This window comes from Anopheles gambiae, chromosome 2 (genome assembly GCF_943734735.2).
Source record: "Anopheles gambiae chromosome 2, idAnoGambNW_F1_1, whole genome shotgun sequence".
Classification (NCBI taxonomy): Eukaryota; Metazoa; Arthropoda; class Insecta; order Diptera; family Culicidae; genus Anopheles; species Anopheles gambiae.
In genome coordinates this window covers 80,020,557-80,039,153 of record NC_064601.1, presented here as the reverse complement: position 1 = coordinate 80,039,153, position 18,597 = coordinate 80,020,557, and the positions used below count along the sequence as shown (strand labels likewise).

General features: G+C 39.7%; 1 protein-coding gene across 7 annotated transcripts in view; it reads left to right on the top strand.

The window, feature by feature from the left end:
• LOC1274724 (uncharacterized) overlaps window positions 1-7,040 on the top strand; it is a 129,690-nt gene extending 122,650 nt beyond the window's left edge. For all 7 annotated transcript variants that reach the window (XM_061642305.1, XM_061642304.1, XM_061642302.1 and 4 more), the window contains one exon: window positions 6,349-7,040. In XM_061642305.1, coding sequence (XP_061498289.1) covers window positions 6,349-6,503 — 155 coding nt within the window. In that variant the 3' untranslated portion in view covers window positions 6,504-7,040. The remainder of the gene's footprint in view (window positions 1-6,348) is intronic.
• The last annotated feature ends 11,557 nt before the right edge of the window (window positions 7,041-18,597 follow it).

The window sequence follows — 18,597 nt, the reverse complement described above, 5'->3', positions numbered from 1 at the left end:
TTCTAGTTAAGAAAAGATGCTGCCAAAATTAGCTTAAAGATCTTTCAACATTTGTCAATTCCTTTTTCTAAGGCCATGTTATGTATAAACTAGATCAACCCATTTTTTATCTGATCATAGCTGCCAACCTTCAATTGGATCTAATATGGAAGATGCGATATTCATTGCATAAAACATTTTGATTACTTGCGTATCATCTGATTGATGTGACATGCTTCCTTGCTATTCATAAAAATCTTTGAGTTGTTAATTTGAAGAAAACATATATGTTCTTGATGTTTGAAGATGATGAAATTTTATTATTTATCTTTGAATTTTAATTAATCATAAAACTTTCACACATATTTATGCATGGTTAATCAATTTGGCACTCCACGTGGAATTCGACGTACATTTTTATAGATTGGCATTTTTGACCGTTAAGTTTGCCATTCACTGATGTAAGCTCTAAATGTTTTTAATTCTATTGCAATAGTCTGGAAATAGTATATTGAAATTTTATCTGGAATTATCCAGTTTTTATTCAGAGCACATCCTGTTAATTGCTCAGAACAATGTTATAACAGGAAATAGATCTTTGACAGTTTGGCTATACTTTTCCAAACTATTTTTGTTAATTTTCTGCAAATACTGGTCACCAATATTAGGCTATCTGTGAAATTAAAATAAAACATCACAAAATAAAATTAAACATGTTCACTGCTGCTTATGTTATTGGCTTTGAATTGTGATTGGTGTATTGTAAGGAAAAAGGCACGTTCTTCCTGTGCTTTATTGTGCTCTTTCATACAGGTAAAAAAATCCCCACTCAATCGCTTGTTACTGTCAGTGTAAAAACACCAACCATCATACAAACTCTACACCATTTCAATTTTTATTGCAATCGATTACGTTTCGCAATTGCGCTCGTTGCAACAATGCACTTGCCGCAAATCGTTGCGGTATGCTGCTGAGTGTCACATGGTGGCAAAACGTGCGCTTATTATATTGTTCCACGGGACTACCCCTTGTCGCACCCGGCAATCGGGGAAACGCAATCGGTTAAAGCAAACATCAAACCGTGTTAAATGCGAAATTGGGCAGAACGCTCAAACAAACACAAGCGCGTGCACACACACACACAAACACCTTGTTACCTACAGTTATGGACATGCGGGAGGGAAACACCCCTGTGCAACTATGTGCCAGGGGAGAAAATTTATGATTCGCACGGATGTGCCATTTTTATTTCGCTTTTATAAAGCACACACTCTTGGTACACTCAACAGTTGCATTTGCTGAACATTCATGAGCCCCATTTTGGCGATGTCGGTGGCGGTGGCGACGATGGTGACCGTAGGGGTAGGGACGCGCTGCAAAGTGGATCCTCGAAAACGAAATGATATCTTCATTTGTTATAACTACGAGTGTGGGTATGTGCCCGTTCGCAGCTTGCACTGCTGCATATGTGTCTTTTCATTGCTTTTCGTCGCTCCTCCTGTGCCATCTGCCTTCCCTACACGTCTATTGTCACTCCAATCGCTGGGATGACATCCAGTAATCATTCGTGGCAGTACACTCGTGACGTGTCGAGAAGTGCTGCCATCCCGCTCATCGTTGCCGGACGGATACACCGTCACGTGCACGGGAACATGGGGGGCAAAAGAAACGGGGTAAGGCACGGATGGGATAAAGAAATGAACATTTATATAGTTTCCATGCTTCAGAATGACGGCACTATGACTCTACAGCATGCTTGAAGCGCTCGTTTTATTGCTGTCCCGTACCACTTTCTCAAGCGGCTCATCGAAACCGAACAGCATCCAACGACATTCGAACGGTCGCATTCTTTGCATGGTCATTTTGCTATTCTCAATTTCGTTTCTTGCACTTTGCGGGCATCAGCGCCGTCATCATCGGGTGAAGTTTGCTAGCGGTTTGTTCGTGAGAAATATGTTTCCACCTCTCCAATCTATCGGGTGCCATCGGTCAAGAGAGACGACAGCAGCAGCAGCAGCAGCAGCAGCAAATGGTTATTGAAAATTTTACGAATAAAAGTTGATTTATTTATTGCACATGGGTCCATGGCTGCTCTTGGTGAAGCTCCTTACCTCCCCTGGCGATGCTCGTTTCTCATTTGAGCAATGGTCAGCTGGTGACGCCACTTGGCAAATAAAACATTTCTGTCAAACTTTACTGACCATTCTGGGTGGGCAGCAATGGATTGTACCGTGCGGTAATGGAGGAAGGTAGTCAAATTTATTGGATCGCATAAAGCACGGCACCGTTCTGCAGCGGGTGTAATTATTTACTGCCACAGTGAGTGTGGCACTTTTAAAAGAGAGCAACACTTTTTTTGTATTTTTACTGTAGATTTTGAATGTGAGTCTTTGTTGTCATGATGTTTCAATTATAGGGCCATTTTAACGATTTTTGTACAATTACTATTTTCAGCAAGGCTGATTTTTTTTTTTGGCAAGCCATTATCTCTTAAAGTTTAATTAAACAATAATTTAATGCCTTCATAACATTACCCCTGTATTCAATGTCCTATAATTACAAAACCTTTTCTTTTCATTGCAATCTAAAACACGTTCATCATTGATCATGTTGATGTTGATTAAATTTTGATTGATTATGAGTGACTGTGAATTTTCTATGTCTATTCGATTACCTTACAAGATTCCGGCTCAATGTACTGCATAATCATTTCGTGCGGCGATCGATCTACAAAACGCTCGACATTGGGGAACTTTAAAGTTTGAGCTGGTCTTTGAAAAGACATTACATTTCTTTAAGCACATATTTTGTAGCAGTGTTTGTACTAAGATGAATATTGATCCGTGCTTAAGCGAAATTGCGCTATCTTACCATATTCCACATACTATAACTGATAGGCTTTCTTGAAGAACAAAATTTTATTATTGCTGATTATTTCTGTGAGCATGTGTATAGAGAAATCTTGAAGCAGATGATACGCATAGCTTTTCAGCAAGTTAAGTAAAAAGAAAACGATCGATTCATGTACAAAAAAAAGTTGAAACAGAGGTGTTTTAAATGGTGTATCCTTAACAAATACCATAAAGACAGTCTTAAAAGGCGTGCGAATTCGACTAAAAAAATAAACAAAAATAGTAATTACGTTAGAAAGATGTTTAAATGAGGGATCATTTTCTACAGTTTTTAACAGGAATATTATATTTTCAGAATACTTTCCCAGTTTGCAATATGATAATTACCTATTGAACTAAAGGCATCAATGCTCTCGCATTTTACATTATTTATATGTCTGCTTTATAGTGGCAAGTGATGCTTATAGCCTGTTCTACCTAGTAAAATAATAGAAAGCCGTTGATAGCAGAACGGATTGAGAAAAAAAAAACAACACGGAATGGTAGTAGTCAATACACCTGATTCACATTAACCTTCAACCCTGCGGCTCGGTATCCTGGTATGATTTTCAATCTAAAACTGAAATAACTTTTGATGGAATAATGATAGCTACTTATTTTTTTACTTGTCTTTAGGATATTTAATTCTAAGGGTACATAATAAACGTTTTTTTGAATCCTAAATGTTTAATTTAATACCCCTTATCACTGCGACCGGTATACCCTGGTATTCCATACTTGTTGTATGGAAAGTGATATTCTTTCATGTTAAAACTGAAAAACTTTTGTTTTATTGCAAAGAAATATATATGAATATTAAGTGAAGAAATGGGAATTTTAAAGATTCATGTTACTACAGTTTTTTTGTGATCGGTTACCATACAGGTTTTATCTTTGACAGCCTTTAATGCTGCACTATATTAAATTGTATTGTTAAATATGTACTAAATTGATAATTTTATTAATTTAGGTTCAAGTCTTGTTTCCCTATCTGTTTCATTAAAAACAATTTTCGAATATTTGTTTAAATAAATGTAATTTTCATACTTTTTTCAACATGTTTGTTTTATACTAATCATATTCCACTCACAAGAAATAATACCAACTGCGAAAAGTGTGGCGGAAATCACATTTCTCATGAAATTGTACTTCCAATAAAATATATTTTTGGATAAAATTCAAACAATTCAAACCATCAAACAATGTAATACAATAAAAACACGATTATTAACATTTGTTCTAATAGTATACGAAACTTCCCATTTCTTCATTAAAGTAAATAAGAATTATGTCTGAACCTTTGTACAAAATTTGAAATTGTGATTTCCAATACAATGTTATTGAAGTCTTAAAAATAAAAAGTATAATCACGCGATCAAAATTTATATACTTACCCCTGTGTGCCGCTCGTAGTGATGAAGGTGTAAATTTCGTAATTGATAACAGCGGGTAATTTGATTGAAAAGATTAGCAAGAAACTTCAACATTTCAGTAGAATTGATTGAAAATAATTTATTCAATTTGAAATCTGAAAACCTACGCATTCGTTCTATGCGTATGTGTCGGTTTTTCTTGTTTTCGCCAAACAGCAGACCATAATTTCATATTCACATTTCCAAGCAACTGCAACGAAATAGTTCGATTGCAGTCTGCAAAGGGTAAACCGAACGGATACAGTTGACTTGACAGAAAAAGACTAAAATGACCAATTTGGTAATAAATGAAATTGCTTGAGTGTAACCAGTGCGCTCTAAGAGCAACGTACAAAACATGTTTGCTGACTGTTATTCAAAATTCGCTAATCTATTCACCCAAACGTCACCGTACCGCCATTGTGCCACCAAAAGGTGACACTCTTCTCGGGCCAAAAAACAGCCTACCGGTCACGTACCATTCTGCGACAAGCGCAAGCCTCCCCTCGACAGGTTTGTGACGTGCTGTATTGAAATTCAAATTGTGATTTTCCAATTCGAATGCTCCAGTCCCATCTCGACCCGCAACGGGTGTACAGACATGTGGGAGTCAAATTTGAGTACACTCCCTGTTCGATGTGTGGTCCGGTCGCCCGCTTTCGCAAACATCGATACCGGAGCAGTAGAATCGAACCAATAGTGTGTTCGAAGCAGGATTCACTAATTTTCCAACAACGAAACTAATCAAACTTGGTCCCGATGTATCCGGTCGAGGAACTAATTTCGTTATTAATTAACTCGTCCAGCATAATATAATCCTGTTCGCTTCCCAATTGTAGGTGGGCAGAGGTTCGGAAGGGTTAACACGCTGGTAGAAAACACGTGTTGGCCGGGGTTGTGAGGCGGAACTTTGAAACGTGTTGTCTGTGTGCGTATGGTGATTTGCTGGAGAGCCAAGAGCAACATACGCCCTACGAGCTAGGAGATCTTTTTAGTGTGAAGCTGCGAATGGAAGCAGAACTGCAAAGCCGACCAAAAACTGAAAGGATTGAATTATTTTATACTAATTAGTTTAGCGTTTATTACACGGAAAATTGATTATTTCATCAATTTTAATGAAAAATTATTGAATATATAGTAAAAGCTTTAATATTTTAAGACAAAAATCATGATTAAGAAAAAACAATACTTAATTTCTGTCTTTTCGAATCTCTACAACAACTCTACTGGGAATTAATAAATATTTCCTATCCCCTCAAATAACCCAACTCATATCACTTTCAATAAAATGGTTCTAATCCCCCTCTCAATCCTGTCTCGTCGTTTTTATGGTTCTGGCCAAAGGTTTTAATTTTTTCCGTTTTTCTGGCCACAAAATTGATTTTACAGTACAAAGCAAAAAGGCAAACGGAGGTCTGTGCCATGCGGATCCGACTGAAAACTGTTGCCAAAGCCTTTTTGAATCAATTCAATTCAATTCCGTGGATGTCCACCAGCCCCAACTGCACCCAAAACCATACCGGCACTGTGTTGGAGCGGGGGACGAGAGTTTCGAAATGAATATGTGGTGTTACACCCCTAAATGGTGATGTAGGGTACCAGTTGGCCCAGTTTCTGTCCATGAGCAAGCCGCCGCTCGCCTCGATGCGATCGTGGCTGTGACAATTTTTGGACAACTGTGCGGATTTACATAAAATCTTTGCACACAAACGAGCACAAGGGTCGGGTTTCACTATTTTGCATCCGCAGCCATCTGCTACGGAATTCAATCTGTATATCCCATCTCTCTGGCAGGCGGAAAAAAATGGCAAATATGTGCACAGTTCGACTACAATATATAGAACGGCTTCCAAACGGTTGGTACGGGCAGGTAAAGGCAGAACCGCAATCACACTCACACTGTCACGGTCACACAGAGATAGTGCCATTCGATTTAGTTTTCCCATGCTCGCGCTCCCTTCCGCAATAGCCCTTCACCCCATTCGTCCACACGCTGCACGTCTGTGATTCCAAATTAACTAATTTGAATATTTAATATCTTTCCATTCTCGAACGCGGTGGTACAGGTGGACTGCCGGCGGCGGCTCATTACACCCGCCAGAGGTACCGGACCGGCATGGTGGGCTGCATCTCGGAGCTCATCCTGGCCGGCGAGCTGCGGTTGAACTTTGACGCGACGATACTGGGCACGGCACACAACGTCGAGCCGGGCGCTCCGTGAAGGTAGATGCCCCCGGTGCCTACCGTCCGTCCGTAGAACGCTCCCCGGGCGCCACGTTGCACAGCATAACCTGCCCCAAAGGAGGGGCGGGTAGTAGGTGGGAATGATTGCACCAAAGAATAGGTTATAGGCTAAACAAAACGATAAGAAGCAAACACACATACACACTCATCGCTAACAAAGATAGGCTAATAACACTACAATAAAACACAACCAAAGCGAGTAATAAAACGGTTAAATGGAAAAGAAATATATAACAAACGCCCATCTACAGGAACCGGCAGCGGTAACCAAACACATACACAAAATGTGTACAAAACACACACACACACGAACACGCAAACGTCCATTCAGAAAGAGAAAATATCGTGTGTTGAGTAGCTAATTTCTCAGTGTATGTATAGAAACAAGCGGAATCATATTTATTAACGAAGAAAACAGAAAAAAACACATAACACACTGTAAAATGAAGCATAGGACACAAACAATGCAAGGGTAGCTGGAAAAAAAAGTATGGAAAGAGAGGGAAGAAACAAACAGAAACAACTACAGTAAGCATCGAAAATAAGGATGATAAGGTGAACCATGTGTATGAAAACCCGGGAATGAATGTGGAAAGGAGAATATTAAACAAACAAAACTTTAAATCAAGGAGTCAACCGACTAACAGCGTAGCGTGAAAGCGGATGAAAAAAAGAAAGAATCTGGCGTTGGATTAAATCGAATCAAGCGAAGCATTCTGCTAGTGACAGACGGAACTTAACACCGAGTTTAGAATTTAACTATTATTTTATAAGTACGAACGTGTGCGGAGGACAGCGAAAGCAAGGTAGACAATGGATTGGTTTTGAAACAAGCTGCAAGGTAAGTGGAAATTGTTAATAAGTAAAAGTTTGTTTTTTTGCTCCAATCGCCCTTTGAGTTCGTCTACTTTTCAACAAATCATGTACTGGGCTAGTTTTAAGGAGTTTTATGTTATTTTCAAACAAAAAATCCTAGCTCTCTTTGCTTGTAACGAGAAGAGCTATGATTTATCTATCCATTTATTAGCAGTAATGCTGGGACGATGTTAAAAGATACTTGACACATTCCATATTATTGAGGAAACAGTCAATACATCGTGGAATAAATAATCAAAATAAGTTGTTGCAACAACATCTTTGGGCGGATTGTAAGGTATTTAAATCATATAAAAATCCTTGTTACACGTTGGGGTTCTAATAAGAGCATGCCCTCCAAATCATCGATAGCCCTTCGTGTGATATTGTTCATTGGTTTACTTAATTTATTTTGAAATTTCTGCATAAGAAAGTATGCTAGTCATTATCTTTTGACGTAATCAATCGACATGCTACCTTCGTTAATAAGAAGCTTGTTTCATTAGAATGTACAATCGAATACCTGTATCCGCCGGCCTTTCCCCGAAGGATAAAATCAAACGGTCGTTGGGTGCGATGGATTTTTTAGCTAGTTTCTTTCCATCCTTGTGAAATTTGTTTTACCTGTGCCTGTATCCTGCCGTACCCGTGGGTGGAATTTGATCCTCGATTGATCCATCCGTTTCGTAGCTCCCGAGCTGCGCCTCGTGTTTCATTGCAAAAATAGAACGGATATTACGTCAACGCCCCCGTATGCAAACATGAGCATTTGCTTTTCCAGATATCTACACACAAACTCACCCACAGATACAAGCAATTCCAGCAAGACTGGGACATTTGCAAAACATTCACCAATCGATAACCGTTGTCAATCGAGCCGGCGGAGCGGAAGGAAGGGACAATCCACAGGCGAAACAATATCCTGTGTCGGTTACGATAGAAATGGCTGCAAACGACTGGTTTGTTAGTTGATCTTCAGCTTCATTCGATTTTTTTTTTCTTCTCTTGCCTTTCACCTGTCCCAAGTGAAGCGGTAAACGCAGCAGCAACAGGGTAAGAGAACACTTGCTTGTGTTACATGCGTCACGACGGACAGCTGTCATCGTATTGTGTAATTTATCAAGCGCAAAGCAAAGGCCGCTGATCGATTGCGAGGGTTGTCTCGTCCAACCAACGCTTTCGTTGATAATGCAGCCTTGAGAGACAGGAAGCATAGCGTTCGCAGCGAACGAAACGTTCACTGCGCCGTTGAACTTAACCGCAAGTCTAATTGTGTTTCTAACTTTTCCAATATACTGCGCGGGTCATGCAATAGTTGAACCATTTTCATAAGCGAGCATTATAATTTTTAATCTTTATGGCAAGCGTTCAGAATAATAAAAAAACAGACGTCAGTAAATAGAACGCTTCACGTGCGTTCCTTCCCTTCCCGATGGAGGCGCCTGGTCAGTTTCATTGTTCTCTAGTCCTGGTTGGGGGCTATTTTTTATGGTGCAGCGAGATAAAGTTTTTCACTTCTCACCACTTATCTTCCTGCTCTACCACCAAGTGGTCCCCAATTGCCCACTTTCTTCCCCTCCGTTCATGGCCACTAGACAACACAATCTAATCAACCTGGATGGTGGATGGGATCGAAAAATGAGTTTGCTGTGGGTTGAGAGCCAACGTTGGGACAGGAGCACGGTACACGACGGGACTTTTAAAGTTTAAGCACAACGGGTTGGGTGTGTTCCGTGTTGCTCTTTGCAGTGCTCTCGCATTAAATTGACTTGCTGCTATTTTGAATTCATGGATTAACTGATTCGGATTAAAAAACTTACGTTACGAGGAACGAGGATGTTGCCACATGGATGATAACATAGCTTGTTTTGTTGCTTGTTGGTTGTTGCTTGAGAAACGTTTATATCTTTCCATACTGGAGGAAGAGAATGGATTCTCAGAAAGTCCCTACAAAATATGCTAAAGTTTGCCGGCGTTTGTTCACTGATGTGGGTTTGTGGGACATAGATACAGAAAGGCAGCGAAGAATAGAAGAATAGTTTGCAAGAGAGAGAATTAAAGAAAGAGATAGAGAGAGAAAGAGAGAAAGATAGAGTAAGGAAACAGTGAAGCACAATAAGCTTTGTTTATAGCTTAGTACCGTACTGGGAAGGAAATGCTCCACTGCTCGCTACCGATCGATTTATTTGAAGAACGTGAAAACAATCCTTTGACAGATTTTTTCTACACTTCCTCTAACATACACTACACTTCTGGGAACTAAATTGAAACACACAGCGGAAGAAGACAGAGCATATTCTGCTGTTCATGGAAATAAAAGAGCAATTGGAATTCTTTCACATTTTACAGTACATTTTAATCGAGCGAGCTTTTCAAGGAAGCGAGCTGATTACGATGCACCCTTTCATCGTACGCTTGCAATGCGAAAGTAAATTGACTTGAAATGAAACGTTATTCCGTGGCTTACGCTAAAGGAGAGTTTCATTAGAATAGAACAAAAGCCCAAGCAAATCGAACGCTGCAGTCCTGCCAACGTCGAAGCGATAAACAATGGTGCACCTTGGTCGGTTTTTTCCATTTTGCCGTTCGTCGCAGTGATGCGAACGACGCTAAAACCGAGCCTTTCGATTTCGTGGTGGAGAAGCTATAAATTAAGGCACAATTTATACGCACGTATGAACCGAGCATTATTAACGGAGTTTTTGCTGTTTTTTTCCAATCCCATTCCCGGAAAACTGTGAAGGAAGCATTGTGGCGCAAAAAGGGACGAAATGATTTATTAGCCTTCGATAGCAGCTCGACGCTTGCGTGGCAATGGTGGGAAGGAAAACGGGGCCAAAAGTTTTCTAGTTCTGCGCACGGCCGCTCCGAAAGGTTAGATTTAATTAAAAAAGGGTTTTGCTAGCTACGGATGAGTGATTCGGTTGCCGCATCGATATTCGATATGTTGGAGCATCTGTGCAACTTGGTATTGGTATCGGTAAAGGCGCCCATCAAGTATGGCTGCTGTAAAAATCAAACTAGTTTGATTAAAATTGGATATTTTTAAATAATTTGTTTGGTTTGCTTTGGCATTGGGTTCTCTTCTCACCGGTTGCACGGTAGCAAATCAAGTACTCTCACTTCAATCAACACAATTTCTCAGTCAATCAATTCCCACCGTACTGTGTGGATGATCTTGTGCATGGTAAAACTAAAATCCAGAAACAAGTGTTGAAAAACCCCTTTTATTCGAGCAGAAACTTGTGCATTCTATGCCAAAAAGACCATTTTTAGTTGAGAGCTATTGCACAATTAGGTCCAATATGTTGACGACCGTTTGCCTATTTATTTTTCTGTTTATTCTACTGAGAGCAATCAAGTGTTTTTTTGTTCGCTGTTTCTATTTGCAATTTCCACTTTCCCTGTATGCAAGTAGCTTAACCATGTCTATCGGAAAAAGTGTCCTAGAGCCTTTAGTAGGAGAATCATTTCACACTCAAACCATCTCAAAGAAATAAAAAATAAACCTTATAAAGTCCTTCATTCCCTTCGTAACTCAAACTCGAAAATCCACAATCAAAATTCGTCAATTCTTTCCTTTGCCTTAGGCCTGCAACGAACTTAAAGGAATGATTGTGTGCACGTGTGGGTGAATGTGTGCGTGTGTCTATGTTAAAACTTCGGAACAGTTTTCCTCAATCAAGCAATGTTAAGTGCATTTGACCAATAGACTTCAAAGCAAAGAACATTAAGAGAACAATAATGAGCAACACTATCATATCAGCAAAAAATTAAAAGAATTCAATTTTAATGTGAAAATTTAACAATGTGGCCGTAATAAGTTAAGTAACACTGCTTTAGCTTTGATACTTTTTTTTAAATTTCCTCATAAAGCGTCACCCTGAAAGAAAACGAAAGGGGTTGTTAGCTTTGCTATAAGTCTAATGTATGCAACAGTCAGTGTAAAAAGCCGAATTAAAATTAAAACTACTATAAAATAAATATGAGTTCAAATTCCTAGCAACTTTGTTTTAACAAATCGAACAGGATAGCAAAACATTCCTTATCATTAGACCGGAGTGGAAAACAGTGCTTTATTAAAAAAAGGACCGCATTTATTGATACAAGGCAATGCTGCAACACATCCCACTGTGGTAGAAAACGTTCAATACAACTGAAATAAAGTCGACTTAAGTTTTTAATCCGTCAATACAACTAAACAAACAAACACATACAGCTTGTCTCTAAACGAATCCGACATAGGTTTAAAATGTTTTCGCGCGCTTTTATGCCTCAACATCACTTGAAGATAACAAAAAAGCGCTAGAAACCAAATAAAAAACGAGAGTTAGTATGTGTGTGTGTATGCAAACATATGTGTGAATGGGTATTTGTGACGTATGTGTATGTATGCGTAGTACTGAAAAGCATCAGAGTGTGTGAGTGTGCAGTTTTTAAGTTTGCTTAAATTTTGGTCGAGTAAAATCTATACCAGCATCAACAATTCGTACGCAGGAGGAAACAGCAAAGAAAAACACCTAAAATGGAAAACGCAAGAGCACTGTTTGTACATAAAATCGATGCATAGTAAAAGATAGAATGTGCTCGAGAGAGGATGTAGCGAAAAAAAAGGAAGAAAAAAATAATAAACAAACACAGATCGAGTATAAAAGCATTGCTGTGCGCTGATGTGCTGATAGGATGTAAAGTACCAATTACGAAATCCACCCTAAATGTATGTATGTGTGTGTATGTGTATAATTTTAGACAAAATAAACCGACAAGCTTTGCGTTGCTGGTGTGCACGCAATGCAACATTAACTGTGGGTTTAAATCGAGCAAAACGGCAGCAGCAGCTTAGTGAAACGATTTTATAACGCTAGAAGAAGTATAACAAGACAAAGCTTAGGAAAAAACAAAACACATTGGCAATTGCTAGTCAACTAAAGCGCTTCGATTACGAGAGTGAAGGAAAATGTGTGTTAAAGCAAGCAAACAACCGAAATAAAGTAATCAGATCATTCGAATCGCTGCGGCTAAAACAGTAAAACAAAGGACAAAGCAAATAAAATTTAATATAAACACTAAGCAGTGCTGATGTAAAGGAAAAACAACCGTGAAACTAAATATACAATTTGGTAAGCACAATAAAGAGATGAAGTAATAACAGATTGGAAAACAGCAATGGTGTATTGTAAATAATGCTAAAAACACGCTACCATGTTTCGTTCATTTTTACAAACCAATGAAGAAAACAACCAAATAGCCATAACAACAACGTCAAACAGCTTGCTTTCAAAACATCCCCAGCTCTGTAACTCTACACATATTCGTTTATGTACTGCGTTTGTAAGCGGTGTTGTAAAGAGTGCATAACAGATTGGAAAAACAGCAAGAGAATAATGATACACAAGTCAATAAGAAGAGAAAAATAAAGCCGTAAATAAAGCCACTTGAAACCCAGAAAGGAACTGAGTCAATACATCTTCGTTGGTAAGCAAAACAGTAAATTAACGAGAGGAAGAAGCCATAGCTGGCTCTGCGACGAATTCGAAACAATTGGAAGATGAAGCTTCTAAGGAGTTAATACGACAACAAAAAGCATATCATTGCGTGTGTGTGTACGTGCGTTTGGTTTCGTCTAGTTTTTCCCTGCTTTGACTACATATCCCTGTATAACGAAAGTATTGGTTGTTAGTATGATTGTTAATTCACTCCGCCTCCCTGGCACTACAAACAGCATTCAAGAGCAAATACTTCATCGTAGTTAGACCAGAAGCGCCGAAGCAATAAGTTCATCGAATTCAGTGCCGCGATCTGTTACATTACCGATCTGTTACCAGGGACTGAATGTTATTTGTGTGTATGTACCAGCGTAATAATGAATGTAAAAAAGCATATATTTGTTTACTGGATCAGAAAAAGAAAAGCATTACCAAGATTGTTTAAGTGTTTGCTACCGATCCGCACTCAGGAGTTGAAGCATGTGTTAAATCCTGACAAAGGGGAGAGTTGAACAAATTAACCAAGACATGGACCGTGTAAAGATCGTCAACTAGCACCGGGAACGGTGGAGAATCAGGAGAAATAAAATTGCGGGCAAATAGTGCGGTGGTTACACCGATGCACCAACAGTACTGAACACATTGCAAACATGTGCTGAAATAATGTGTATCGAAAAGAAAAACCAAAAAACATTTTTTGTCTAATAAACACGAGGATGGAATAAACGGAAGGTTTGTTATCTAATTGAATCTTGCACAACGGTAAGTGTGTATGCAGAGGTAGGTAATAAAATCGTTAAAAAAAGAGGACATTTTCGTATCAAAAAGCGCTACAATTCTTGGCATGTTTCAAATGTTCTCGATGAAAAATCAAAAACTTTGTAATAATTTGGCTAGATTTTACCACAACACAATTAAAAATTACATTAAAAAACTTCTAAAATTTGTGAGAAAATATATAGAGTGAACTCTCTATTATTTGAGACCTCTCCAAATTGAAACTCTCTTCTTATTTGAGCATTTCTTACAGTCCCTTCATTTTCAGTACATTTTTGCTCCTTTAATTTGAAAAACCTCTGAAAGCTATTGTAATGTGATGAGCGTACATACGGTACAACTGATCAACGCGTACCATCGCGGTAGGTCAGTGTTTCGCTGACATGTATCGAAGTAGAATAATACTTTGCTCGAAGCGGACTTTTCGACACTTGATCGTCCAGGCGATCATAGAAACCTTTAGGAGGTTTCCCTTACTGGAAACGTTGGAGTTTAGAGGCCTTACCTTGGGTAGGGGGACATAACTAAACTCTTTAAATGAGAAGTCGATAGATGTTGGATGGGCATAGTCCTATCCTGACAGTCCGAACGAATCTGACTTGCCACGGTCGGAATTGGTTTTATTTATACTCGATACGTTTCGTACATTTGGTTTTGGAATGTGTTTTTGTCCTTATTAAAGGTTATTGATATGAGGAGCAATTTATACATTGTATTGGAGTGAGGTGTCTGTCATTATGTGCCTATGCTGCGCTTTTAGTGTTTTTACGAAGGTTCTGGAAAGTATAAACTGTTCTAGCTAAAGAACGAGTGCGTTCGTAGATCTTTGCCTACACTGCGCTTTTAGCAATAAGTTGCTATGCGTTCTCTGTTTGTCCACTTTACCGCAGTAACGCTTGAATTGCTTATGTTGCCCGTTTCGGTTGTTTTTGATAAGTGTGTCACGTCTGTTATTTGTTTGAATGGACGGCCTGGACTCTTCCGGTTGCGGTGCTATGGTATGATCTGATTTGCTGAATGTGTTACAATGGTGTGGTTTGGCTTTCTAAAGTGGGTTACAATGTGTCTATAGCTGATAGTGTGTATTATAATAAGTTGTGTATAGTAGATATGCTACACTATACCCCTCTTATTTGTGTATGGTGTTGCTATGGTTATTGAATGATGTATGCTTGTAGCATATCTTCTAAACAGAACTAATTATAGCAGATATAATTAGTTCTATTTCTATATATAATTAGTTCTGTCTAGCAGAGTGTAATCAGTAAAATCTGTCAGGATAGGATTGTAGAATAGGACTGTCAGGATAGAACTATGCCCATTCAACATCTATCGACTTCTCATTTAAATAGTTTATTTATGGCTCCCTACCCAAGGTAAGGCTTCTAAATTCCAACGTTTCTAGTAAGAGAAACTCCTTCAGGATTTTTATGATCGGCTGGACGATCTAGTGTCGAAAAGTCCGCTCGAAAAAAGTTTCATTCTACCTCGACACATGTCTACCGAGAACCACTGACCCATCGCGACGGTACTCGATGTACAGTTGTACGTAATGATCGTTACATGCTCCAATCTGCAATCGTGTTCGCAGTTTGACATAGCAACAATCAGGGCTGCATACTTCTAGTTCTATCTCTTTCTAGTTTTTATGAACTTTTCATTCACTTTCAACCTCTCTAATTTGAAAACCCCTCATAATTTAAATAAGAAAGAGTTGACTGCACTTATACCCATTATTCGTGTTATTCGAGTATCCGAAAAGGGCGAGTGTTGATCAGCCCGGATAAACGGCGTTCCACTGTAATTTATCTGAAAACCTCAAAATTCGAAGGTAAAGGTAAAGGTACTATCCCATTGAAGACTTTGGAATAGAATTGATACATTAAAACGCGTTTGACAGCTTTTACTTGTTTACTTATCTGGCGGTACAACCGCTTTGCGGTCTTGGCCTGCCTCAAGTGTGTCCGAAACCGCTCACGGTCTCGCGCCTTCATCTGCCAGTCCGTTATCCCGGCCTTACTGGCGGACGCCTCCACGCCATCTTGCCACCTCAATTTGGACCTACCACGCCTCCTCTGTCCTTGTGGACGGCCTAAAAAGACTTTACGGGCAGGGTCGTCCGTTTCCATGCGTACAACATGGCCAGCCCACCGGAGCCTGGCGAGCTTGATACGCTGCACGACAGTGAGGTCGCCGTATATCTCGTATAGCTCGTCATTTGAGCGGATGGCTGTAGAAAGACCGGTTGGCAGCCAGCATCCTTGTGCGCAACTCAAATACCTTGCTATTGTCGTTGCTGACCTTTGAGCCAAGATAGGTAAATTGTGGGACGACTTCAAAAGTGCGTTCACCTATCTGTACGTCACGCCTACGTAGATTCTGATTATTTATTGGTAGTGCCGCTGAAGCCACCATCAGTTTGGTATTTGTCTCGTTTATCTGCAATCCGAGGCTCTCTGTCGGCTGCTCGATCCCTTGGTAGGCTTCTGCTACAGAGGAGAGCCGCAGACCAATGATGTCTATATTATCAGCGTATGCCAGGATCTGGGTTGACTTATAGAAGATAGTTCCCGTAACCGCGGATGGCCCTCTCTAGCGCCAAGTTGAATATGAGACAGGCAAGCACGTCCCCCTGGAGCAAACCCTTGGTGGTAGCAAAAGGTCCTGAGAGTTTTCCATCCACCCTCACCTGGCAAGTGACGTTGGTCATAGTCATTCTAACTAGCCTTATCAGTTTAGCCGGGATTCCAAAAGAGCTCATAGCGTCATACAGTTTGACCCTGGCTATGCTATCGTATGCGGCTTTGAAGTCAATGAAGAGATGGTATGTGTCGTGTCTGTATTCAGCCATCTTCTCCAAGATCTGCCGCATGGTGATGATCTGATCAGTGGTTGATTTTCCGTTTCGGAATCCTCTTTGATAGTTTCCGCCTATCTCTTCGACGTGCGGGACAAGGCGATCCTGAAGGATCAGGGAGAATATTTTATAGGCGGTATTCAACACCGTAATACCCCTATAGTTGTTGCAGTCCAACCTATCTCCCTTCTTGTATATGGGGTAGATGACGCCGAGATTCCAATGAAAAGGCATAGATTTGCTATCCCACACCTCAGTAACAATTCGATGAATCTCGTTTTCTAGTCGTGCACCTTAATTCTTGACCAGTTCACCTGCGATTCCGTTGGTTCCGGGTGCATTGTTATTTTTCAGCCGACAGATAGCTTTTTGGGTTTCGTTGATGCTGGGTGGCAATAAAATGACAGTAACCGGCATCGCGAATAAATGAACACATTTTAACAGTCGTTTAAAGTTCATTTTGGTTTAACCGAGTTCATTTGTTGTTCATTCCTGTTAAAATAAACGATCGTCAAAACAGTTAACGACTGCTCGATATCGCATATAGGCAAACACGGGGAAAAATCGAGCAGTACAATTAAACGACTGTTAATTTGAATCGCATACGCTCTTGACAGTCGTTTGTTTAACGGCGGCATATGACCAGTCGTTAAAATTAGCAAATGAACTCAATGCGATCGCGATGCCAAATTCTAGCAATTTTTAACGACTCTGGTTAATTGGAGTGGAGCCTCTCGTAAAACTGGTCGTTGAGTAGTTCATCAAATTATTGAGCCCACCGCGAGAGGACCTCTGGCTGGACACTAACCAGATCTCCATCCTTGTTGTGACAGCAGGTTACTTTTGGTACAATGTTGTTTCTGTTAGCTGCTATCGCTTGGTAAAACTTTCGTGTCGGTCCGTACGCCTTTCTGGTTTGCTCGAGTTCCCGCATGTTTTGCTCTTCTCATGCATGTTTCTTGGAGCGGTGAACTCGTTTTCCTTCGCGCCTGAGCCGTGTGTATTCCTCTGCGCATGCCCGCGTTCTATGCCGTTGCTGCATTGCTCGGTATGCATCATTCTTACGTACAATCACTCCATATTGGCTCCTCGATGAGTTCGGGCGTTTAACAGACCCGACTGTCGTCAAGGGCTTTCTGACACGTGGTCTATCTGGTTAAGGGTGTCTCTTTCCGGGGGCTCCCACGTGATCTTGTGAATGTCCCTGCACGCAAATTTGGTACTTCCGACGACCAGATTGTTTGCTGCAGCGGACTGGTCCTTTTTAAGTAAAAAACGCTTACACGCTCAAGTATGAAAGTGTCGTTGCAAAACAAATTCTTCTACACAAATTGTGATTTGAAACAGAAAGACACGCTTTACATAAAATAACGTGCCATTGTTCCGAGTGTGTTATTACACTTTGACATTTTGTCAAATGTGATCAGCGACAGATAAAATCCAAAATTATTCCTTTGATGTAAAAGGGCCTTTATTCGAGAAATTCAAATTACATGGTTTGTTCTGTTGTGCGGGGACATCCTGTATATTTTGAATTTATGGCATGTTTATAGCAAATAGGTTGACGAACAAGCTTTACTATAAAGCTTAGCTGAAATTTTTGAACATCTTGTGGGAAAGCTGTGATAATCTGTGGCACTTGTGGTATACTGTGGGACTATTCATACAAGTAAAATTTACATTTTGTTTTATTTTTAAATTGTATGTTGCAATTGTATTTTACCAATACGGCATTTTTGGACCGTTAATCCTGAAAAAAAAAAATAAAAAAAAATTAATGAAGCAGCAAAGCCCTTCAAAGCAAAACCGAGTTGAAAATTCTTAAAATGCTGTTTTTTAAAATGTATGTTAAATGTGTTAAATTTTCATTTTGGTGTATTTTATTGTTGTCCTTTCATATTGATTCTTAAAAAAAATGTCAATAGAATTCAATCTCACATAAACTACATCTTAATTTGCAGTTTTATGAACAAATATTGTAACGTTCATCAAAAGCTTTGCCCAATAGGAATTGTTTTTATTTAATCTCTTACCATTCCCATCCGAAAGAACGTACCGCTCCGGATCGGATGCTGCCCATCGCTACCATCACAAAT